At 41.3% G+C, this 26,210-nt stretch overlaps 1 protein-coding gene across 1 annotated transcript in view; it reads right to left on the bottom strand.

Moving 5' to 3' along the window:
• RYR2 (ryanodine receptor 2) overlaps positions 1–26,210 on the bottom strand; it is a 697,632-nt gene that overhangs the window by 517,725 nt on the left and 153,697 nt on the right. Inside the window, exon 2 of the mRNA XM_039529228.1 lies at positions 16,215–16,334. Coding sequence (XP_039385162.1) covers positions 16,215–16,334 — 120 coding nt within the window. The remainder of the gene's footprint in view (positions 1–16,214; positions 16,335–26,210) is intronic.

The raw sequence follows: 26,210 nt of genomic DNA on the forward strand, positions 1-26,210 counted from the left end.
TCCAGCAGTCAAAATATTACAGACCTTGGTATAATAACTATTTGGCTCTGCTCTTTGCTAATGATCAATCCACCGCTTAGACATTTAATTCATCATAGCCTAGTTAATTTTAAATGCGTTTTGATAATTTATGTGGTTATCATCAATTTTGATTCACATCTCCCAGAATAATTGCCTCATTTATTTCCGGTTGCAAAAATTCTACAGTTGTGTCATAACTTAGAGGAACACCAAGAAAAACTGACTTTTTCCAACTTTTGCTACCATTAAGTAACATTCAAATTGGGGTGGATGGCTCATAGGATTTGTATGGGAGCACAGATCAAAGCTGTCCTAAGTTCGTAAAGATTCAAAGTAATTGTTTCTTATGGTTATTTGGTCACATGTAACATAAGGTGGTCCTAATGGGAAGGTAATCACAGATTGTCCCTTTGTTTTCATATCAGCAAAGAGATGTAACAGCTTGAAGGCTGAACTACTCTCCCACCCCTAAACATCTTCCCTTCAGCAGAGGGCTAGGATACATGGATGGGGAAAGCTTTCAATTCTGCTACTAGGCTGGAGACTAACCCGCAGTGGGGCTCATCCAGGACCTTCCACAAACACTCAATTTGTTTATGAGATTTTATTAGTAAAATAACAAAGCCTGTTGCAAAGTCAAACTGGCAGGGAAGATTGGATAGTAGCTATCAGAAAGGCATCACCATACTATAGTGACATTACACACTTCCATTCCTTTTAGTGACAAAAGCCCAATCTGATGTATCGTCTGAACTTTCTGAAACTGCCAGGGGACTATCAGTTGGACGGACTTGCTGTGAATTTCATATCCACACTTACATAAAGCTCAGCCGCTCCAATGGCCTCCAGGTTACACCTGATTAATTTAATTTGGGCATTCTAAATCTATGCACATAGCCACCCAATCAGTGTGCAAAACCAGGGCTCAGATAGAAAGGATTATGAAACTCACGTCAGCCTATAACTGAAATCTGGAAACTTTGGAGAAGACCCAAGAACTACAAAGATAAGAGAGGAGAGAAAAGACCAGCCTGAGCTATCAATCAGGAGGAAATAAAATAGTATTTGGAATTTATATAGAATCATAGGACTGGAGGGGACCTTGAGAGGTCAACTAGTCCAGTCTCCTGCACTCATGGCAGGACTAAGTATTATCTAGACCATCTCTGACAGGTGTTTGTCTAACCTGCTCTTAAAAATCTCCAATGAAGGAGATTCCACAGCCTTTCTAGGAAATTTATTCCAGTGCTTAACTACCCTGAATATTAGGAAGTTTTTCCTAATGTCCAACGTAAATTTCCCTCGCTGCAATTTAAGCCCATTGCTTCTTGTCCTATCCTCAAAAGGTTAAGAAAAACAATTTTCCTTCCTCCTCCTTGTAACAACCTTTTACATACTTTAACAAAAAGTATGTTCCCTCTCACAGTCTTCTCCTCTCCAGATTAAACAAACCCATTTTTTTCAATCCTTCTTCACAGGTCATGTTTTCTAGACCTTTAATCATTTTTGTTGCTCTTCTCTGGACTCTCTCCAGTTTGTCCACATCTTTCCTGAAATGTGGCACCCAGAACTAGATACAATACTCCAGTTGAGGCCTAATCAGCGCACAGTAGAGTAGAAGAATTTCTTCTCGTATCTTGCTTACAACACTCCTGCTAATATATCCCAGAATGATGTTTGCTTTTTTTGTAACAGCATTACATTGTTAACTCATATTTAGCTTGTGATCCACTATGACCCCCAGATCCCTTACTGTAGTACTCCTTCCTAGGCAGTCACTTCCCATTTTGTATGTGTGCAACTGATTGTTACTTCCTAAATGGAGTACTTTGCATTTGTCCTTATTGAATTTCAGCCTATTTACTTCAGACCATTTCTCCACTTTGTCCAGATCATTTTGAATTTTAATCCTATCCTCTGAAGCACTTGCTACCCCTCCCAGCTTGGTATCATCCACAAACTTTATAAGTGTACTCTCTATGCCATTAGCTAAATCATTGATGAAGATATTAAACAGAACCGGACCCAAAACTGATCCCTGCGGGACCCCACTTGTTATGCACTTGCAGCATGACTGTAAACCATTAATAACTACTCTCTGGGTATGGTTTTTCAACCAGTTTTGTACCCACCTTATAGTAGCTCCATCTAGGTTGCCTTTCCCTAGTTTATTAGACGGTCATGCGAGACAGTATCAAAAGCTTTACTAAAGTCAAGATATAGTGCATTGCAGCTATAGATTTCAAAATGGTTTTCTAAAGGCAGGTAAGCATTATTCCTATTTTACAGATGCGGTAGAGATGACAATTCTACAGGGCAAGAATGGTGGAGGTGTCAGTGTGGTTTGTGTGTCATGCACATCATGTATAAAATCTATATACACCTACACAGACAAAAAGCCCACTTTAAGTAATTATGCTGGTGGTAGACTCAAATAGTCTTTAGTTTTATAATCATACTATTTTTTCATCAATATCCTTAATTTTTGAATGCATATTTGTCCTCAGTGAGACAGCTATTTATTAACTGTGTGAACCCTAACAATATTATATTTTCGCTTGTGTATTTCAGCCCCTCTCCATCACAGTTGGGATATTGTTATTTAAAAACAGCTTGCATTTATTACTAAATTGTATACCCTCCTATCTCAGCCAAATCAAGGCCAATTTTCAAGGGAGCAATGAAACATCTTTCCAACTTAAGGAGATCTTTCCCTGCCCAATTTTAGGTTTCTACCCCAAACCACTGAAAACCCTGCACTGCCCAAAATATGGTCGCAGCCCTTTTCTTTGTGGTGGCAAAAGTGTATTTTCTTCATTCCCTTTGCTGTCAAAATAGGCAAAGGGGTCAGGGGAGGAGGATAAGGGGGGGAATAGTCTTTGGGAAAAACCCAGAATCTGGAAAATTTTAACTCAAAAAGTGAAAGTTTCAGAATGGTATAAGCAAATGTAAAAGAGTTTTTGGAATGGAAAAAAAATTAGGCTTCATTACAATCTCAGAGGGATACTGGGAGAATTTATTAATTCATAGGCCACATGATTCATGCAAGTAGTTCCATTGGCTTGGGACTATTAACACAAGTCAGGTGAACAAGATTTAACCCAATGTTTTGTAGTGCTTTAAAAGTATTCAGTGCTAAGCATTAATCTCAGTTTTACCATGGCTACATAACCAAATGAAAGCTGTTACTTTACAGGACACTTGGTTAAAGGGCTTACTGCAAGTTAAACACTTGTAATTTCATCTGTTCTGAGTTTAAAATATACAATATTATAAATCTGTCAGTGATTCAAGGATCTACGATTTTCAGCTACATTAATCAGCATAATTAAAATTTAAGAGTGTTTTTAGAACTACTGGACATGTAGTATTGAAATGTATTCTGCTCTAAGCCATTGAGAGAAAATTAAAAATTCTGAGCCCTACTGTGAGAACTTCGTAGCATGTGTCACTGCAACTTTTCATTAGCAGCTCTATGACAAAAAAAAATATTAAGCAGGACTACAGTGGTATTGTACTTAGAGGCAGCATCCACTATTTTGTTACTTTCATCAAACAACTGTCACAGAGCTGGGGAGGGAAATGTCTCGTCTAAAAAAAGCTCAGAATGTTCCTATAGTTACTGCACTATGCACAGTCAAATCATCTATTGCCAGTCCCGCTGCACCCTGTCCCAAGACTTGGTGCTTCTGTACTAAAAGACCAAAAAAAAAATCAACTGAATTTGCAAAGGTGCTGTTCTGAACAGGATGTAAAAGACTCCCTGCCATTGTTAAACAGATTAACTTGGTTAAAGCAGAACATCACAAACCATAATGAAACAACAAACAATTGTTTCTAACAGGAGAATGACAACTCAACAGGAATGTAAATCAGAGCAAACAAGTGGATTCCAGAAACTAGGCGAATACTCACTAATGCCAGAATTGACCACTTGAAAATAGCAACCTGATGTAACAAAGTCATGGCAGTATCTCAGTCAAGATTCTCTAGCATCATAACTGATTTTCATTTTGACTGATCAGATCTATAGATGTACAAACAATAGCAGAGCTAAACAAATAGAACAATTTCCCACAAATATTTGTTCAGATTGGAAAGTGAATTTTCATTTGACAGTATTTATGAACCTTTCATGTTTTGCCAAAATCTGAGTTCTCTAGATCTCCTCTAGTCCATTCAATTTGTGCATCACCATGCCATGTTACCAGAAATATTGCAGAAAAAGCATATTTTTAAACCATGAATACTCAAATATTTGCAAAAAATAAACTACAAATAGTAGATTATACTGAAAATTCACAATTCATGTAATACTGGTTAATTACATAAATTACATATTTTCCCCCCAACTGGATGACTTATGCAACTAAGCAAAGAGTAACTTCAAATTAAAAGTATCACAATCAAATATGCAACTTGAGTTGTATTCTGTGGTGGTTAGTTAGGTATATTACATAAATTAACAGATGAGAAATTGTCTATTTGATTGTAATATTTACTTTTCCAGTGGTATGCAGGCAAACAGTTATGCAAAATTTTGCAAATAATTTAAAATATCAAACTGTCCAGACACTTCAACAATGGGTGATGGGGGTGAATCAAAGAAAAATATGTTGTGAATTACTAGATATAAAGAAAATGCCTATTAGGTCTAGTCTGTTCTCCCTGTCACAGTCAGGATGGCTCTCTAACATTAGATTTTCTGGTTTTGTCCAGTTTTTAATGTGTCACGCAATCTTTTAATGTTGCAGTGTTTCTAACACTTCACTTGGGAGGCTCTTCTATAGTAGCATTCCACAAGATTCCTGTAATTGCTTCTGCTTCAAACAGAACATTACACCATTCAGTGGAATTCAGCCTTGGTTATAGGCATGCAATATTCCGAGTACTTGACTGCACAAAACCTTACTTTCAGTCCCCTATGTAATTCTTTATCCTATCTCGCCATCCATTAACATAGACTATCTTGTTCACATACCTTGTTATCAATGCCAGGATACAATGCCTGAATTTCTCTCTGATATGGAGATTATAATATCTTCAACCCAACAAAAGCACCTAAAGTATTTTAAAGGTACTTTATTAAAGTTCTGCAATTTATACATCACTGATCTGAACCTTAAAGGATTATTACTGAGAAATAGAGAAGATTCTTTTGAAAAATATGTCCTTGAAAGTGTCATATGAACTGACCTATAGCAACATAATATTTTAAAGTAATAGGGTAAGTGGTTGGGCTCTGAAAAGGAATTCCCATTCCTTTCTGAGTGTACACTTTGTGCCTTCATTTTTTTATTGAAAAAAAATAGTGACATTTATAGATAAACTTAAACGCTTGTATGCTATTGACTAACAAGGTAAGCTCTCCCAGACAGCAGCCAGTCAGAGACTTCAGCCAAAGCAGGGACCTCTGGACAGTCCAGGCAAAACGGAACAGCGTTCTCTGACTTTCTCTGCCCTGTGCTGATAGCTGTTTGCTCCAACACTCCCCTTTCTTCTCCCTCACAGTCTCTTCACCTCAGTTTCACTCCACACCTGCCCCTCTTACTTTACATAAAATCATGAGTGGTATAGAGAAAGTAAATAAAGAAGTGTTATGTACTCCTTCTCATAATACAAGAACAAGGGGCCATCAAATGAAATTAATAGGTAGCAGGTTTAAAACAAAACAAGAAAGTATTTTTTTCATGCAACGCACTGTCAACCTCTGGAACTCCTTGCCAGAGGATGCTGTGAAGGCCAATACTATAACAGGGTTCAAAAGGGAGCTAGATAGAGTCATGGAAGATAGGTCGATCAATGGCTATTAGCCAGGATAGGCAGGAATGGTGTCCCAAGCCTCTGTTTGCCCAAAGCTGGGATTGGGTGACAGGGCATGGATCGCTTGATAACCTGTCTGTTCACTCCCTTTGGGGCACCTGTCATTAGCCACTGCCAGAGGACAGGATACTGGGCTTGATGGACCTTTGGTCTGACCCAGTACGGCCGTTCTTATGGTTCTTCTTCACTGCCCTGTCCCCCTCACCTCCCTTTCCTTGTCTATTCTTTTTCCCTAAGTAAACCCACTCAAAAAAAATCAAGAAATAATTGTGAACATGGCATTTGCTGCCACCACATTATTCACTCTGCTTAGACCTTTCCCTCATCTACTCAGACAATATTTTCTCATTGTTGTTCCCTTGTACTCCCCCGTCTGCTTGTACCCATCTATCGCAGGGGTGGGTAACCTTTTTGGCCCAATGGCCACATCTGGGTATGAAAATTGTATGGCCATGAATGCTCACAAAATTAGAGGCTGGATGCGGAGAGGGTGAGGGCTCTGGCTGGGGGTTCCGGGCTCTGGTGTGGGGCCAGAAATGAGGATTTCAGGGTGGGGGAGGGTGCTCCAGGCTGGGACTGAAAGGTTCGGAGGGCAGGGGAGGGAACAGGGCTGGGGCAGGGGGCTGGGGCATGGGAGGGGGCAGGGGTGCAGGCTCCGGGTAGTGCTTATCTCAAGCAGCTTACAGAAGCAGCAACACGTCCCTCCTCTGGCTCCTACACAGAGGCTAGCCAGGTGGCTCTGCGTACTGCCCTGTCCGCAGGCGCCACCCCTGCAGCTCCCATTGGCTGCAGTTCCCGGCCAATGGGAGCTGCAGGGGCAGCATGCAGAGCCCCCTGGCTGCCCCTACATGCAGGAGCCGGAGTGGGGACATGCCGCTGCTTCTGGGAGCCAAGCAGAGTGGGGCAAACCCTGACCCTGCTCCCCGGCTGGAGCACCAGAGCGGGGCAAGCCCCAGACCAGCTCCCTGGTAGGAGCTCGAGGGCCAAATTAAAACGTCTGGAGGGCTGGATGCAGCTCCCAAGCCGTAGATTGCCCACCCCTAAAGTAGACAATAACTTACTCACTGTTTTGTGAAGAAAAAGCTAAAATTGTGGCAAGCCTGGGAAGTTCTGGAAAGAGTCTTTAGTGGTCTTCAAATAATTTTAATCAGCTAGAATGTGCTTTCTCTATATAATGCCCTTTATTATTTGGATTTTATATGCACCCATCATCAGCTCTAGTTGCATAAACAATTTACTCTTAACAGGACATTCAAGGAATTGTAATTAACCAATGGTAAAGGTTTAGAATACTTCCCCCTCCCCTCTAAACTAAAAACCAAACTCCTTGGATTAAGCAGTGTCACACTCCGCCATGCAGCAGGGGTCGTAGTGGACTCAGTGATGGGATTAAAGGTAGGGCTGCCAACTTTCTAATTTCAGAAAACCGAACACCCTTGCACCGCTCCCTTCCCCAAGGCCCCTGCCCTACCCTTTCCCCACAACCCCACCCCCACTCACTCCATCCCCCATCACTCTCTCTCCCCCACCCTCACTCACTTTCACCAGACTGGGGTAGGCGGTTGGGGTGTGGGTGGGGGGGTGAGGGTTCTGGCTGGGGTGGGGCCGAGGGTGAGGGGTTCAGGGTGCAGGAGGATGCTTCAGGCTGGGGCCAAAGGGTTGGAGTGTGGGAAGGGGCTCCGGGCTTGGGGTGTGGGAGAGGGTGCAGACTTCGGCGGGGGGTGCAGGATCTGAGGTGGGGCTGGGGAATGAGGGCTTGGGATGCATGAGGGGGCTCCAGAGTGTGGGAGGGGCATGTGGACTCATGGAAGGAACTCGGATGCGGGAAGGAGTGTGGGGTACAAGCTCTGGAAGGGAATCAGTGTCTGAGGGGGCTCTGAGCTGGGGTCAGGGGTTGGGGCGCAGGCTCTGGGCCACTCTGGCTGTTGCAGTTTGCGGGGACTCCGGGAGGCACTGATGTCAGGCAGCCCCTTAAATAGCAGCTGCACCAGCACTGCCCTGGCATTTCCCGGGCCTCAGAGGCTGCTCCATCTGCCATTAATCCTGGATACGTGGCTCAGCCAGGACAAAAGATTTTTCCTGTTCTCTGGAACGCAGGGCGGAGAGAATTTCCCACAAGTGACAGACACCCCACTGCTGCCCCTAGCTTGCTGCTCCCTCAGCATAGCCCAAATCACAGCAGCTCTAGGGAGAGGGCTGCTGCAGGCACCCTTCTCCTCCCCACACCGTTTGCAGTGACCCCCAGCCCCACCACTGGCTGGGGCTTCCTCACCCAGCTGCTGCCCGACTCTGCTTGGACCCATTCCCAGGGAGAGCAGCCCAACGCTTCCGCATAGCCTATTCATCCCCGGGAGAAGACTGACCAGCCCACAGCCCTTTACCTGCTGGCTGCATGGTCCTGAGACAAGCCCAGTGCAGCAGGCCCTGGGGAGCAGGCTACGGGGTCTGGGGCAGGCGGCGGCAGTGGCTCGCCCCGGCCCCCTCCCCTGCTGCTGGTTGCATGCAGCCCCTGTGGAGCCGGGCCAGCTCCTCTCTCTGCTCCTGCCAGCCGAGGAGCGGTGGTCCAGGTAGGGAAGGGGCTGAAGGCACTTCTTAAAGGCCACAAAGCCTGCTCTGCAGGGAGCCCCTGGCCACAGTGGAGGCTGCTGCCCCAGGTTAACTGAATGCCTTTCCCTGCCCCTCTGCTGTGATCCAGCCCCTGCCTGTTGGGGCTCACACCAGCCCCAAGCTCCACACAGAGAGCTGCTGCAGACCCCCCGCCGACCAGAGCCACCAGGGTCCCTTTTCAACCAGGCGTCCAATCGAAAACCAGACACCTGGCAACCCTAATTAAAGGGTGGGAGGCAGACAGCATTCTGCAGCTGGGACAGAGTGGAATTTGACACACTCAGTGAGCAAAAGGGCAGAGATCAAGAGACACACAGTTGGGCGACTAAGGGGAAATAGAGGGAGTTGCCAGAAAAGAAGAAGATTTTTGCTTTTCTTTGCCTGGTTTATTTCCTGCTGCCCCTGGCCTGTAGGATAAGGGTGGGCCTGCATTTGTGCTTGCTGCCCTTCAGTACCTGGTTATATAAAGACTATGAGCAATAACCCTAGAGGAAGCTAACAGCTTTACTTCAAATTATAAATGCCAAAAGTCAGGAGATCTATTCCCTAGGAAGCATGAGTGCAGTTTAGCAGACGAGTGTAATGTCTATGTACGCATACATGGATCATTACAACATGACTGAGCTGAAAGAGCACAGATCTTTCCTAATGATTAGCTGGGGCAGGAACAGAAACTGAGAGGGCTGCTGTTAGCAAAAAAGGCAAACAGTACAACACAGTAAGTTATCTCAGAGGATGGAGGGAGGCAGCATCTTAGCACTCTGCTCTGCACTCACTCATAAACACAACATAATACGCATGCATGAATATTATATAATATATAATTAATGCTCAGTTAAAGATAAAAAAAAAACAAAGCAAAACAAAAAAAAAGATGTCCCAGAAATATTAGGCTAACCCACTGTTAACATACTGAACTCTGAAATATTTGGAAGCTTTCATGCTATGTTATTACTTCATTTACAACATCAAGCTTTTCTTTTTCATCAAAATAATATAGCAAACTCTAAAACTCAAACATAAAACTCTGACTGACTATCAAACTATCATGGCTATGAAGATGAATGAAAAAAAAAAAAAAAAAAAAGTTGGAAGTCGGAGACTAAAATGGTAGTGGGATAGTGACCTGGCTGGCCTGTAGAAAAGAAAAAAGAAAAACCTACTGTGCATCAGTTTATGTGCAACTTGTAGAAGATTAAATCCTAGGATGAATAAAGAGACATTTCACATTCACTGCTTGCTAAGACTACGTATTTAGCTCGTGTGGACATTATGGAGTGATTATTCATGTAACGCAAGCCACCCAAGCCCCCCAAAAAAAGGAGGATTTTTTTTTTTTTTTTTTTTTCCCCTCCTACAATCCTTTGTTAAAGCAAGCATGCACACTGTAAAAAACACAATGCTACATGAAACACTATTTCTGTAACCAGAAATCAGCCAAGAAGAAGTCTGTTCATTCCTCAGTTAGCTTAGTGAAAAACCTAAGGTGGTTTTTTCAAAAAAAAAAAAAAGATCAGTACTAAGCTAAGTTACATGATAGACACCTGTCCAGCTCCCCCAGCTACCACAGGAGTCATGTGTGTGCATTCATGGGCAGGATGTGGCCCTCACATTGTGAGAATATTATTATTATTTTGTAATGTCTGCCCTCAGTTTAAGGCGTCTGTCTTCATAACAAAGTAATTGGTTAACATTATGCAACAACAACAAAAATGCACAAACAAAATCCATCATTCCAGAAACAAGGACAGCATCAAGGATCAACTCTCAGCTCAAAGAAAAGAAAAAATAAGAAAGACAACTCCAGTTACTGCAAATAATATCAAATTATAAATAAATAAATATAATTTTACTATACATATTTATAACATTTAAATACTGTGTATGTAAGACAACTATGTCAAAATCTTCTATTATATTATTAGTCACCTTTTTTCAACTGACAATTTTTTTTCAATCTAAATGCTCTGACAAAAAAAATTTACCTTATAAACCCTAGTTAATTATAACTTTTTAATTAACCTTAAATAAGAGATACCCCCACAGTTTTTTTTTTTTACCACATCTCTATTGCACTCTATAAGCTCCCAATATGGAAACAAAAATATGGAAGAACACCAAATAACACCAAATTTTTTTTTTTTTTTAAATTTTTTCTGAATTTTTGAATTAATTCTCTCTAAACCTTCTCTTCAAACCTCTCTTCTCCTGCTGCTTGCATTGCTATTGCAATGCTAGCATGCAACACTAGCATGCACACTTTTTTTTTTGTTGATTTTTTTAACTTTTACTACTTATTTTCTCTTTTACTCCACTTTCTTAAACTTTTTACTCCACAAACTTATTTTTCTTAATAAAAATTACAAAAAAAAAAAAAAATAAAAAAAAATATATAAAAAAACAAAAAAAAAAGATGGAGATGGCGGTGAAAGGGGACAGGGAGAGATAGAGAAGCAGAAGGCATTTCTTAACATTTGTACGACTCGCTCTTCAAGCTTTGCTGACATGAAGTAAGATCACCATTTATTTCTTCATTCTGTGATAATTACTGAGTTTACAGCACCATTTTATTCCCTTTATATGAATAATTCACAACTCTCAACGGGGTTCTACTGCATAAGGGTGTGTTTCCACCTTAAGGAATATGCACTAGAAGGCTGAATTTGGATACTTGTGAACACAAACAGGACAACCAGTGCAAAAACATTTACAGTGTATGCAGCTTGTCCAATTAAAATACAAAAGGGACATTGCTTTAGTTTGCTGTAAAGCAGAATATCAAATACACATTGGGTCAACTTAAAAAAAGTGCTGGTAAAATACGTGTACATATGCAAAAATAGATAACTGAGCATGCACACATACATTGCAGACTGAAAATGAGTTACATGCTGACCCAACTTCTGTATATTTGTGCTCCCAAGTGCTATTACAGTACTTATTTGCAAATAAAATAATCTGCAGACACAGCTTAGACTCTGGCCTTTTTGCCTCATAATGGCAATATTTTCATTGTATGCTAGTTTACTTTGGCCATGCTTGTGACTTGGCACAACACTGCAAGGAAGTAAGGAATAAGGACCCCACCGCAGACCCTGTGCAGCTGTGCCAGGCTTACCCAGATTATGAGCCTCAGTATGAGAGGGCAACAAGGGTTATGCATCTGTTAGTTCCTCCATGAACAAGTGAGTGATGTAAGCTGGGGTGTAGGTGGACACATGGCTTCTATCCCCTTGTGCCGGTCACAAAATGTTAGTCTAGTGACAGATAGTCAAATCACGTAATGAACAACTGGAAGTGCACAGGTGAGGACCCAACAGAACAGAATAAGCTGGAAATGAGATGAGAAGGGAGTATGCTATATCTACTATTGGGCCAATAACGCCTTCTCTTCCCCTCCCAACACAAGACGAAAGCTCCAAAGGAACCACTCATGAGGTGTCTGAGGGAGAGATCTTTTCTGGAGCTCCTCCTGGCACAGCACAGCTACCCACCACCCCCTACAGAAGAGAACAGTATCTCTCACAATCTAGTCTTATAAATTTCATATACACAAAATTCCAAGAAATAGAAGAAATAGAATCAGCAAAGAGTCCTGTGGCACCTTATAGACTAACAGACATTTTGGAGCATGAGCTTTCATGGGTGTTAATCTATAAGGTGCCACAGGACTCTTTGCTGCCTTTACAGATCCAGACTAACACGGCTACCCCTCTGATACAAGAAATAGAATGTATCTGTTTGCATTTTTAAATGCTTTCCCTCATGGCAACATACTGGCCACTCAACATAATTGATGTATAACGCTGTATTGAAAATGGAATGTTGCCCAACTATTAAAAACTGTCTCTTCATAATATTACTGTATGTCTAAATGATAGCTGTAAAGTAAGGAAACAAATATACATGCAGCTATATGTAAATTTACTAAGTACAGGTTCAATCTCTCTAGTCCAACATCCTCAGGACCTGACCGGTGCCAAATCAGAGAATTTTCCAAACCACGGGAGGTCATTGAAGAGCGTCAGCATGTCTCCATAGGCACGGGAAGTAGGAGTGCGTAGAGTACTGCAACACCCCCAGGCTTTGCACCCAGCATGGCTCCCTGCATGGTGGCTCCAATGCCGGCCCCAGGTCCTCTCCCTCAGACCTTGAATGCTGTGAATCAGCTGTTCACAGTGCTCTGGAAGCGCTGGGAGGGAGGAGGAGTAGTTGGTAAGCGTGTGGCCACTCTGCACCCACTAATTTTTCCCCATGGGTGCTCCAGCCCCAGAGCACCCATGGAGTCAGCGCCTATGCCGGACCATGGATGTTGCCGGACCAGGAAGTGACAGATTAGAGAGATTCAACCTGTACTTTTTATTTAAATTATTAAATCAAATATTGCTCTAAATATCTCTGTTAAGTGGAGTCCTCTGACCAATTGCATTAGATTAAATGCTATGCTAGTATTTAAATATCAAGATTTACTTTGGCAATATGACACATACAGACAATTAAAATGGTTTTCAAGAAACACACAGGATAGTGGCCACAGCACAGCCATTCTTATCTTGTTGACACTTTTTTTTTTAAGAAAGGCCAGTAATGCAAGCATTAAGAAATATTCAACAATTGGTGCAAATCTCCAGAAAAACTAGAAAAGATTGCCAACACAGATTTTGGATTCCATGAATTATTTTGCCGATGAAAGTCAAAGAAGAAAAAATTTTGGTTGGCTTCCAAACACAATGCGTGCGTGTGTGATGTTTTACAAAACCCCCTAATTTTAGACTGTTTTTCTAAATTTTTAAAATCTTTGAGACTATTTTTATATTTACTCACTATTTATAAAGCCAGGATATCTTAGTTCCATGAGTCCAAAATGCAGAGGGTTTAGAGAGATAGAAAAATTATAAACAGGACATTTTAAAAAACACTAAAAAGAGATATATAATAGTTATATAAATCATAATGTCATGATATTTAAGGTCTGCCAGCAAGAGGAAAAAAATCCCTTATGCCATTAGAAAAGAGGGGTTTTTAACTCTCTAGTGACAAAGCTGGAATTTCTAGCCCTGATGATTCACAAAACATCAAAAATCAAACCCAACAATAGTGGAGGGCTGAATATTTCCAATCCTGCACTCCCGACTACTGTAAGGTTGTGTTTGGGAAGGGGGAAAGAAGTTCCACATTTAGGATGAAAAATATTTTTGGAGGGCTAATATTGGAAAGGACTACTCCAGTACCATGCATTTAGATCTTAAGAACATTGATTCACTTTAGAAAGCATTAAGTTTTTGATAACATTTTTTCCGTATCAGTGAGATTTGTATATACAAATAACGACCTGGTTTTCAAAACAAAGAAACAGATCCTACTGGCAACAGAAGTGGATTAAATGTCCGTTGGTTCTATAAACCCTAACTAAGGTCTGGGTTTTCCACACAAGGAATAGAACTGGTTAAAAATGTGCTCCCCCACCCCCAAAAAAGTGAAGTTTTTTTGCCAAAATTTAGAAAAATTTCTACAAGCTCTACCACCATGAAAGTTACTTAAAATTGAATTCACCTACAAAAGAAAAAAATAGGTTTGTACCTTAGGTGTCACAAAGAAGCAACATAAAGTAGGATTGGAAGTTTTTCCATTTTCTCCTTGCTTGTTGAGTAAAAATTCAAGACTTGTCTATCCTAGGGTTTTTCCCTTTGGTCTCCTGTAAAACTCTGGAGAGCCTCTGGAGAACTAGAGGATGACATGAGTGCCAATAATGTGAACCTTGAGCAACTGAAGGCTTGTCTTGACTAGGGTGTTTTCCTCATGTTATTTGGTTGAGGGAGTTACCATGTTTTCAAATTTATTGGCAAACGCTAGTCTGGACACTCCTAAGCATTGGTTCAAGGACACAAATGTCTGTGCTGACTTGGATTGAGAATAAAATGTAGCTGTAAACATTTTTCACTTGAACTATTATACACCTATAGATGAGCTCCAGAGTGTTTTTTTCTGGCAAAACTGATTTACATTTACTGATAGTTGACTTCTAACTTATTTTTTTTTATAATCTACCTTGTCTAGTCTCTCAAAAGGTGATTATTATTTATATTACTGTAGTGATTAGGGACCTCAGTCATGGAGCAGGACCCTGTTGTGCTGGGTGGTGTACAAACAGAAAAAAAGACAGTCCACAATATCCACAAAATCCTTTTAAATGCTCTTGTCTAAATAACAAAACATACTTAAGTATCGTAGAGATAATGTTTTTGCTTGCTCATAATGCCTCTCTCATTTTCTCTTGTTTCAGTCAGCTCTGTGTTGCTGGTCTCATAATTCTCTGGCTCTCTCAATTCTTCATTTCTCCAGATGTGGTTATTTTAGGATTTGTGAGCCTTTGAAAAATTAAAAATGATGGCCTTCGCTCTCCCTTTCACCCACTCCCCTCAACTCTTACAGAGCTAACAGAGTAGATGATGACTTATCAGGCACCTGGAAAAGATGGTATTGAAGAAGAAGAATTGGAACTGCTTTGAAATTTATACATTATCTTCACAGTTATAACATTTTATATGGGACTGGATGTTTACTATCCAAAATTACTGAATGATAATTCACTCATTAAATAAACTAGATTTTCTGGCCTGTGAGGCAGCTAATACTGCAGTTCCTTCCATCCTGAAGTATTTTTATAATTAAAAAGACTCACTTAAAATGGAACAGCATGAATGAATTCATCCTGATCATTGCTATTATAATGAATCATTAACATTTTAATAAAAAAATTTATGATGAATACTACAGTCAAATTGATGAGACATGGAAAATAAAGCATTACTCTGAAATAGATGAGAGATAATGTATTTAATGATAAAGTGATGCTATGGAAGTTGGTAAGGCTAATTTTTTTAATTACCTCAATACCAATCCCTTCTGGAGATCTTACTTTCAAGATGCTTTTCATACATTTAATTCACTCACCAAACATTTATACTTGATCTGGAGAAAAATATTTATAAAAATAGAAACACATGCTACTTAATACCAATAAATAAACATTAGTTAACACAAATAAAGGTCTAATTTCTTCCTTTAGAAATGGCTCTTGTTGATTTCAGTGAGCGATACCCAAGTTTATGAATGCAGAACTGAATCTCAGTGTGTGAACACTCATTTGTTGAACAGCAACCTTCATTGTAAAAAATCTCTTCTCATCATTAGCATACCGTATGTACTATATTCTAGAAAACCATTACGTAGGTTGGATACAATTTATTTGATATTTGCACCAGGATTGTGTATCTTGTCACATTAGAGAGATTCAAAACAATTATCCCAAAGCAAACAGCACAAAATAAACCCTTACTTTTATCACATATGCACACTGGTGGGATAAATATCCTCTGGCAACAGCCTCAATGCTACACTAAAGAAATGCATCTTTGCACTGCACTAAGTTTGCTCTGTAGCACACCAAATTAGTGCACTGGTGAACTGGCAGTAAGGAGCAAAATCCCAAAATGAGCTCCCTTTGCCAGATGGGCTTCAAAGGGTAGCCCCCCACCCCGCTATATTGCAGTAATCCAGCCTGCAAGTGATAAAGAATTCAGCCTGCAAGCATCATGAGGGTTTAAAACCTTCATTATGTATTTGGGGATTTATCTGACTTGCCCATGACTTTAGATAACTTGTTTACTATATGTCACAGCAAGCAATATTGTACCAACAAGAAATCTTCCTCCTTGTTAATGACATTACAAACAGCACTATATTCAGACAGCTTGCTATACCTTAGAATTTGAAGTGGATTCCAAAAAACAGAGCCTGTTGCCAAATCCTTCTGCAGCAAGGCACAGTTTCTGTTGCTCCTTGTGAATGGTTGCAGTGCATTGCAGAACCACTTCATCATCCTACAAAAAAAAAAGACAAAAATTAAACATGGTTATGGGTTCGATCCTATAGGTCTTTGGGAAGCATTTACAAAGACGTAGCTAAAAATCAGAAGTAATCAGCCACACACAGCAACAGAAGTGAAACCCAGGGTAGCTTTCATTCATAGAAGGGAAAATTTGGATGATTCAGAGGGAATCATCACAATAACACGCTGAGATGTGTGATGTTTTGTTTGTTTTGAATTATACTGAACATCTCATCTATTAATATTGATTTTTGTTTCAAAGGATAGACACAACAATGATTGGGGCCCCTAATCCTACTGTTACTGTAGACAAAGGAAATATTGCCCTTGACTTTCACAGGCCCTAATTTAGACCCCAATCCTGCAAAGGAATCTGTTCCCAAAGTTTTTCAGATGGCTCCCTTTCCAGTTTTGGGGCCTTAGATGCCACCGAAAAACATTGTTACAATGTGTTTATATTCTAACACCACATTTCTTTTTAAGAACTACATCACAACAAAAATAATGTACTTATATAATGTAATAAACACTAAACACTTTGCTGACTCTGATTTATGAAGCAAATGATAGTTTTTCCATAATAAATGTCATTCGGGTGACTATGAAAAGGTCACACCTAACATCAGGTGCATAAAATATTACCTAACAAAAATGTGGATTGATGAATGCAACCAGAAGCAGGTAGGAACCTGTAAATATGAATTTCATTTTTATGGTCATCAGTGCAGTTCTTAATTAAACACAAGCCGCTGCATTTCTTCTATGTCCCATGGCATTTTCATCAGATGCCAACAATAAATGACTGAGCTTCAAGTTGCTGAAGATAATGATGTATGGTAAAAGGTAAGGGGTGTTAATTCCCAGGAAATGCTATGCATCACAATGACTCCTGTGAAATATTTTATCCACCCAAGAATCTCTTTACTTATTAAAGTGGCTCTTCGTAGCTAGACATGTGCTGCTTACAAGATAATTTTAATTAAGTATATAATATACCTGTATGTAATCATGTAACAACATCTGGGGAGGAGTCACTTAAATGTGTATTGAACTCACAAGGAGAGAAGAACTGGAGTAGGAAAAATTAAAATTCTTGTCTACTCTGCTCATAATTTTTCACTTCTATGCAAAGGAAGTTTGTATACACTATGGGTATGTCTACCCAGATCAGCGGGTAGTGATCGATCTATCAGGGATCGATGCATCGCGTCTCGTCTAGACGCGATACATCGATCCCTGAATGTGCTCCCTGTCGACTCCGGAACTCCACCAGGGTGAGAGGTGGAAGCGGAGTCAACGGGGGAGCGGCAGCTGTCGATCCCGCACCGCAAGGACGCAAAGTCAGTCAATCTAAGTCGATCTAAGATACGTCGACTTCAGCTACGCTATTCTCGTAGCTCAAGTTGCATATCTTAGATCGATCCCCTCCCACCCACCCCCCAATGTACACCAGGCCTACACTATGTGAACCAAGGGACTTTTCATTCTTGGCATCAGTCTGTGGATTTCCAGGACCCATTACTAATGCATTTTACATGCCTACTTGGCACTGAAAATTCAAGAATTTGCTGAAATATCTTACTGCCCAAAAATAAATAAAGTCTCACTACAGCAGTAAATTAACTTCACACATAAAGGAGCTGGGAGATCAAGTATCTAGAAACAAGTACCTCTCCTCTGGGTGAACTCTTCTTATACCCTGTATCTATCCACATGGGCCTCTTGAACACCAACTTTCAGTACTTCAGAGCTGCTTTGTTCATTGAGAGGCAAAAAAATCATTTCTAATAAAGCCTTAGTTGTATAATATTAAAATAAAAACGTTAATGTTAATTTTAGTTGTTACCAGACTGGAAACTTAAGTCCTCTCTTTCTCCACAGAACACATTCATAGAACCTTTTTCCTCTTCCTGTCCCCTAACCCTAACCAATCCAAACCCCACTAGAACAGCAGCCACTGTTACCAGCTGCTATTGGTTCACCCCACTGCCTGCAGGGTTTGCAAAGCACAGTGGCAGTGTAGCCTTGTGGCTACGCCAGAGGCAAGGAAGTGCAAGTTCTCTTCCTAGCTCCCTCATTGATTTGTGATCGATCTTTGCTCAAATAATTTAATCTCTCTGAATCTCACTGTCCCACTCTGTATAATGGTGCCAGCAATGACAATCCATCTTTGCATAGCACTTGGAGATAGTATGAAAAAAGTCTTGTGTTTGCGCACCATCTATTGTTATTACTTGCTTAAAGCAGCAACAACTAAAAGGATTCTTTGGCTTCAGAAATGCAGTTCCCTGAAACGCAGCACCACATTCCCAGATTACTGCTACTTCTACCTGACCATGTCCCCATTACTGGCATACATCCCAGAATACATGTTGGTGTGGAGGAGATGCTGATAGTTACAAGGTAGGAGAAAGCATACACTGTAGCTGACTCACCCCTCCACACACTCCCTTAACCCATTTTATATAGATTTTCTCTGATTTTGCTATCTTGTGCAGTGGAACATGTTGCCCGTTGCCTTAAAATCTGTAGCTCAAAAAGAAAGCATGCTATCTTAAAAATAAATAAATAAAAATAAAAAAGGTTTGACTAGCCTCTTCCAAATGAACTTCCTATGATTCAATACATTACCATGAGATTTTCACTATGACTAGAACGTGAATCAGACATGTTTTGCAATGTACACCGATTCTTATAAATTTGAAATACATGCTGTACAATCATCGAGTGGTTGAGCCTCTCATTTTAGTTAGCAGCTTGGACTTGATGGAACTCACATTATCCATATTGTCCAAAACATTTGATGTCTTTGTCAGAGTAAATCAGAGTCAGATTTAGCTAATTATAATGCTCAGTTGAGTTAATTTTCATTCTTGTGCACACCACTAGAGAAGCATCTAAACAGTAATACCCTGAATTCAATCTTCTGCTTTTGCTGGCTGTATATTTAGAGGAATCTGACATATTTGCACCATCACTGCACTGCAGAATTGGACTCAGCAAAAAAATCTCATTCTTTTTCTATAGACTTTAGAACAGTGGTTCTTAACCTTTACTGCAGCCCGCACCCCTTTGGTTCTCAAAATATGTTCTTGCACCCCTTATCAAAAATCATTGAAGTAGGTCAGTTCTTTAAACCTAGATATATTTTTGTTTGTATATTACAGTAAATGTTAAAAAATGTATAATGTTAATACATACATAGGTTTGATGAAACAAAGTAGTTGTACTTACGTGCCTGTGCTTAATTTGTGTTTTTGATTATTTACCTTCTAAAGAATCTGGCATGTCTCACACCCCCAGAAAGGGCATCTCACACCCCCAGGGGGTGCGTGCACCCCAGATTAAGAACCACTGCTTTAGAACATTAAGTAGACCATTTTCTGAGTATCAATGCATTTTGTTTAGATTTATAGATCAGGGTATGTTCTCCCATTAACATATTCCCATCACCATAGGTGTTAAAATACAGAATTTCCTTAATTATTGTAGTTATGAAATCACTACAAAAAGACCTTGTGACTTCATAACAGACCCAAGGCAGAGGGCTAGGGGCACCACCTGCTGGGGCCAGAGCTGCTGAACCAGGGCTGTCTAAGCAGACAGACACACAGGGTATGTCTTCACAGCAAAGAAAACCCACAGTTGGCCCGTGCCAGTCAGTCAACTCAGGCTCATGGGGCTTGGACTGCCTGGCTGTTTCATTGCTGTGTAGGCTTCTGGGCTCATGCTGGAGCCCAGGCTCTAGGGCCCTGCAGAGCGGGAAGGTCCCAGAACTCAGGTTCCAGCCTTAATCCAGAAGGCTGCACAGCAATGAAACAGCCCCATCCCCATGAGCCAGAGTCAGCTGGCACAGGCCAGCCATGGGGTTTTTCTTTGCTGGGTAAACATATCCTCAGGGTGTGTCCTGAAAGCTTCTTGCTGATTATATGCATCCCAGGCTGGGAGCTACAGTAGTACGGCACTGTAAGGCACCCAGGGTTGCAGGACAAGTGGAGACATCTCCACACTAGACTGCGCCCCCCAAACCCTGACTGGACAAAAAGACCTATTTTTAATTTCCTCTCAGCCCTCATGTAAGGAGGACTGCAGTATGCCTTATCCTTACTATTTAATGGGCACTTCCTGTATTTTCAAATATATTCTTAAATATTTAATTAGGAAGTTTCCTGAACTGGTTCCATACCTTCTTTAACCTTCTGAGCACTTTTACACCCCATCCATTATGTAGAAGAGGTTTTCTGTCATCACAATTTCAGTTGTCAGTCACCTGTCAAGTTCAAACTGATAAAAAGCACTTTATGTCTCAGATGGGTATAATTGCATCCTTCTAAAAGTTAGATAATCACATTTTATTAGATATTCCTATTCCTAATCACTTTTCTCCTACCCTCCTGATTTGCTGTTTTAAAGTCCTTTGGCACAGTCAACAGTGGTTGACAAAACACCTTAATAACAATCATTTTAAGAATTCAATAATTCCAAATACCTTGTACACTCTCTAAGTTGTCCACAGTCATTTGAATGCCCCATGTCCTCTCTCCTCCTCGAGAGAATCTGCCCTAAAGGTCACAATACCCCCAGTGAGGTTGGGAAGTATTGTTATCTCCATTTTACACGTGGGAAACAATCACAGATTGAATCACCTGCCCCAGGTCACACAGTATCTGTGGGATAACGGGAATTGTATCTAAATCTCTAGTATCCCTCATCACAGTCTTAACCACAAACCATCTTTCCTCCCAAGCTCACAAAGGAACCTGTACCCCTGCAGTACCCACCCACAAGTTCACATTGTAGAAAGTCATGAGCAGGTTGCAGTCTAACCCACTTATCCAGACTAGACCTCGAATGTCAGCCAGTAGCTAAATAAATCATTAAATTATAATGTCTCTGCCAACGGAAAGATATCCTCCTTTGTATTACGGCAAACAACAACACTGTCCCAAAGAGAATGGAGAGGATGCAACAGCTGATTATGTAACAGTGTGACATTCCAATAACTTCTTGCATCTTTCTGGACTATAACCGGGTTGCTCATTTTTCAGTGTTTTCCTTAAAATAGCTTGTACTCTTCAAGCTGCATTTTTTGAAAAATGGATAGATACTGTGTACTCCAGAAAGTCACTCTTGTTTAAATATCCAACTCTGAAACAGCCAGGACTACTATTGAGGCAATAGCAACAAGTAATCTAAATAATAAGATTTCAGTAGTGTCACTCTGTGTGTCATCCTGAAGTCTAACATGTCTGAAGCAAGGGAAGCAGCTACAAGCATGGTTGAGAGCTCCCTGTTCAGAATGTCACGGTGTTGAATCATAACTGAGTTTGTGGTCTGTTACCATCCAATTTTTAATTTCTCAGCTATTTTGACTAGGAATTACACCCATGCAATGTACAGATTCAGTAAGACATAGCTATGGCATGCCAAGAGTCCTAGATCACTGTGATATCAACGGTAACTCAGCCAATCACCACTCATACTCTACAGCTAATTTGCATGCAACACTTTCATTGATTGTAAAGGAAGACTGTAGAGACAGTGTCTATCTTTGCCCAACTGCCACAGTTCTTCAAAACCCAACCCCACACAACAATCCGCACACACAACCACAAACACCCTCTCCGTAGCACACCCTCCTCACTCACCACCTGCATAAATCTCTCAGCACAACTCAACAACACAAAACCCAACCAGCCCCAGCACACACAAATCAACACAGCCAACCCTCCTTCTCCACCTGCACAAAACACACAAAAACCCCAGACACAAAACACCATCGGCACACACAGTAATCTCTCACTGCAGCATAAGCATACACCCTGCATTAACCACCTACATAACTCACCACACGTCCCCCAGAACTACCTCATAGCCACAACTCAACACAAATCTCTCAACACACCACACACATTTGCTATAAAACAAACCAGAGCAGCAAAGCCATGGGTCATCACTTGTAGGATCTTAATATGCTACTTAATAAAACATTTCTACTTGGTGGAACTACATAGGCAACTAAATGATTCAGCAGAGAAAAGAACCCAGTATCCATACAACACTATTTAAAAAAAGGGTCCTAAAAAGAAAAGGTTGTCAGTTCACAGCACAAGACATGGCAAAACTACATCCTCAAAGTGACACACCAGAGGGCCAGATTAAGAGAAGAAACGGTTTGCTGCAGGTAGCAAAGTATTAAAAAAGCCAGCTAGCACAGCCTATAATAAATCTTTATTTCTTCTGCAGCACTCAAATAATTTCTGTTCTCCCACCTAGTCTCTCCTGAGAGGCACACATATCGTGTAGAGTGGCTGATGGCACATTTTTAAATGTTGGCCTGCTACCTTTTATCATCAGATCGTTTCTCTTATTGATCATTTTTAAGTCACAGTTGAGCATGAATGATTTCTTTGAAATAATCATAGTATTTTGGTTTTGCCCCTTTAAGGCCATGAAAAGTAACACTGAGTAATCGGACTTGACCGGGGCTTGAAATCAGCCAGAGCTGTCCAGAGCGGAACTCCAGTAATTATTTTCAAACCCCTGGAGTTTTTATAGCATGTTGGGGGTAGGGGGTGGCTCCAGGAAATACTCTGAGAATTTAAGCCCTGGACTTGACTAATCCTTAACCTCTTCAGTATATTACAACTATTTAAAGGATTACAGCTGGCTGACTGAATTCCCACAGATCATTGCTCAATAGGCTTAGTCTACACATGTACCCCACCAGCCCCACTACTGTCTTTCATAAATGCTCCATCAGCAGTGCGGTGGGGACCAGGACATTTGCAGTCTGTGTATTTGTGACATACTGTTTGATAATAGATTTTGAACAATCCTGCCTTGTTTTTAATTCAGCATTGAACTTTAAGCATTATACTTTTCAAAATGTTTATCAACCATGCCCTTTGCCTCTCACATCATTCATAGACTGACATTAATCTCATAGTGGCTAGATTCTACACAGCTTACCATACAGTGTCAATCATTTAGCACTGAAACAGTGTCAGTGATCCATCCAGACATGTGTCTGATTTTTAAAATAATATGCACTTTAATAGCACATTTCACCCATGGATCTCAAAGCATTTTACATACATAAATTAAGCTTCACATCAACCTTCTGAGAAGGAAGGAATGTAGAGGAAGTGTTCACTAAACAAGTAAAATACAGTCTGCTCTTAAGTGAAATGCAGCTGTTTTTACAAACCCCCAAGTTGTGTAGCTGGGTTGATCTAACTTTTTAGTTTAGGCCTAGCCTATGGTTAGTAAATTCCCTTGCTAAGCCAGTGTTTCTTGTCCCAACAATTTTCTCTGTAATTAACTAGCTCTCTTTATTACTGCACCCTTCCTTTCTCTCTGTCAATCTTTCTCCTTCCTGCATGCTACTTGCCCACCCAACTCAATTCTACTACCCATCTGTACAATCTTCTTTATCTGTGCTGGTATCTCTACAGCTTAATGGAAAGAGTGGATTAAAATATCACACAGTCGGTTTGCAAGTCTGCTTTAAAAGGAGAATATCTTTAGTAGAATTTGAGTCTCACAAGGGTCTAACCACTGAAAAACTTCAAACCCAGGACCCTTGATTGGGCTCAAAGCAATTGTTATTGCCACACTTCCTCTTTTTCAGATTATTTTCAGTCTGAACACTTTTAACTGAAAGAGAACAGCTAACTATTGAATTGGTACGGTGACCACCAATGGTACAAAAAGAAAGAATGAGAGAGAAAATACATGTCATACACATTGCACATGACATTTCCTGAAAATCCATTAAATTACATGCTTGTCAGATTAAAGTAGCTACATTTCAAATGTGAAAACCCAACATCGTTGATTAATACATATTTTCATAGTGCTTAATGACTATTCCATTTGTTCATCAGACGAGTTCAGTTCAGATAAAAACGAAAGGTATCAAATTGTTTCTTCCTATATAAAGTTACCCTGGAAAATAAAGATAAGGGAAATAATGTTGTTATGCTGTATAAGCTACAATCCATCTGAGGATTTATTCTGTTTCTATAAAATGTAAAATAAACTTCTCTTCCATATGTCCAACCCCTTCTGATTATTAGCTCCAAGTTTGTTGCTTTAACTATGCAAGAGAAAGAATACTGTAGCACAGGAGCCGGCGAACAGGGCTGCTAACAGGGGAGTTTGAGTGGGAGTTCCCATTGGAGGAGCAGGTATATGTATTTGCATCTGTCTTTGTAGTGCTTGTATCTCTCTGTAGAGGCCTGTAGGGGCAGACTGCTGAGCGGGCAGCCAAGCCCTGAGTAGGGGGCGGAGCTAGGCTGAGGAGGGGCCTATAAAAGCGGCCGCCCAGCGAGGCAGCGGCACAGGGCTGCTAATGGGAGTTTGAGTGGGAGTTTACAGGGGGGAGGTGGAAGGGGCAGGGGGCGCGGTGCTGTGTTTCCTAGGTGAGAATGCTGATAGAGGCAGAGATAACAGCAGCCATGAGCCAAGCAGCAGAGGATATAATGAGGATGATTGCATGGAGCAGCTGCGGTATGTACATGGTCCTAGCGGGGGCACCGGAACAGAGGTATGTATGCATGAATAGATAGCACCTAACAGAGCTGCTGGAAGAAAAGATCCGAGGTCTAGAGATGCAGGTAGAAACCCTGGTAGAGTTTAGAAGGGGGTTTGAGCAGCTGATGGAGCAAAGGCAAGCTGTGGCTGAAGGAGAATGCTCAGGAGTACAGGGGGAAGCAGGGGCTAAGGCCTGGGAGGGGGGAATGCTGGATGGAGACCATGGGCAGTGGAAGCATGTGACCGTGAGAAGCAGGAAGGGGAAAAGGAGGGCCAGTGAAGGAGAAATAGAGCTAAGGAACAGGTTTGAAGGTTTGGAGAATGAGGAAGGGGTACAGCAGGTGGTAGCTGACGGTGGGAGGGCAAGGAAGAAGAGAAGAGCGGCTAGTCCGATAGAAAGAGGGGAGGAGTCGATGGAGACAGCACCAACTGTGGGCCCTGGGAGGATGCAGGATGGCTTAAGGGGGACTATAAGGTATGATAGGAATGGAAGGAGCTTGCAACCAGGGAGAACGGGGGATAGGTTAGCAGACCGCACTGTCACCAGGCAAAGGCAGGTCTACGTGATTGGGGATTCCATACTGAGAAGGTTGGACAGGCCTGTGACCAGGGCCGATCCAGAGAACAGAAGGGTGTGCTGTCTACCGGGCGCTAAAATACGGGATGTGGACCTGCGGTTGAAAAGGATCCTAAAAGGAGCAGGTAAGAACCCGTTGATCATCCTTCATGTAGGAACGAATGACACGGCTAGATTCTTGCTGGAGAGAATCAAGGGAGATTATGCCAGACTGGGTAAGACGTTCAAGGAAATTGAGGCTCAGGTGATATTCAGTGGGATTCTACCTGTCCCTAGGGAAGGGCGACAAAGGGGTGACAGGATTCTGATGATAAATAGTTGGCTCAGGGAGTGGTGCTATAAGGAGGGCTTTGGGATGTATGGGCACTAGGAGGCTTTCGGGGACAGAGAACTGTTCTCACGGGATGGGCTCCACCTGAGTAGGGAAGGAAATAGACTTCTAGGAGGGAGGCTGGCTCATCTGATCAAAAGAGCTTTAAACTAGGAATTGGGGGGAGACGGTTGGGAGATGTCCAGGCACTCTCCACGCCAAATTTAAACATTGAGAGGGAGAACAACAGGATAAGAACGGACATAGCCAGAGGGAGGGGTTTGGACATAAGGAAGAGGGGGGGGATGGATACTAGACCAATAGGTCATACTGGTGGTACTGTGTCCCTACCAAATTGGGCAACAAAGGTGAGAGAAGCCAAACAGCAAAAATTAGGATGTTTGTTCACCAATGCGAGATGCCTTGGTAACAAAATGGAGGAA

The sequence above is a fragment of the Mauremys reevesii genome, linkage group 3 (genome assembly GCF_016161935.1).
Source record: "Mauremys reevesii isolate NIE-2019 linkage group 3, ASM1616193v1, whole genome shotgun sequence".
NCBI classification, from domain to species: domain Eukaryota; kingdom Metazoa; phylum Chordata; order Testudines; family Geoemydidae; genus Mauremys; species Mauremys reevesii.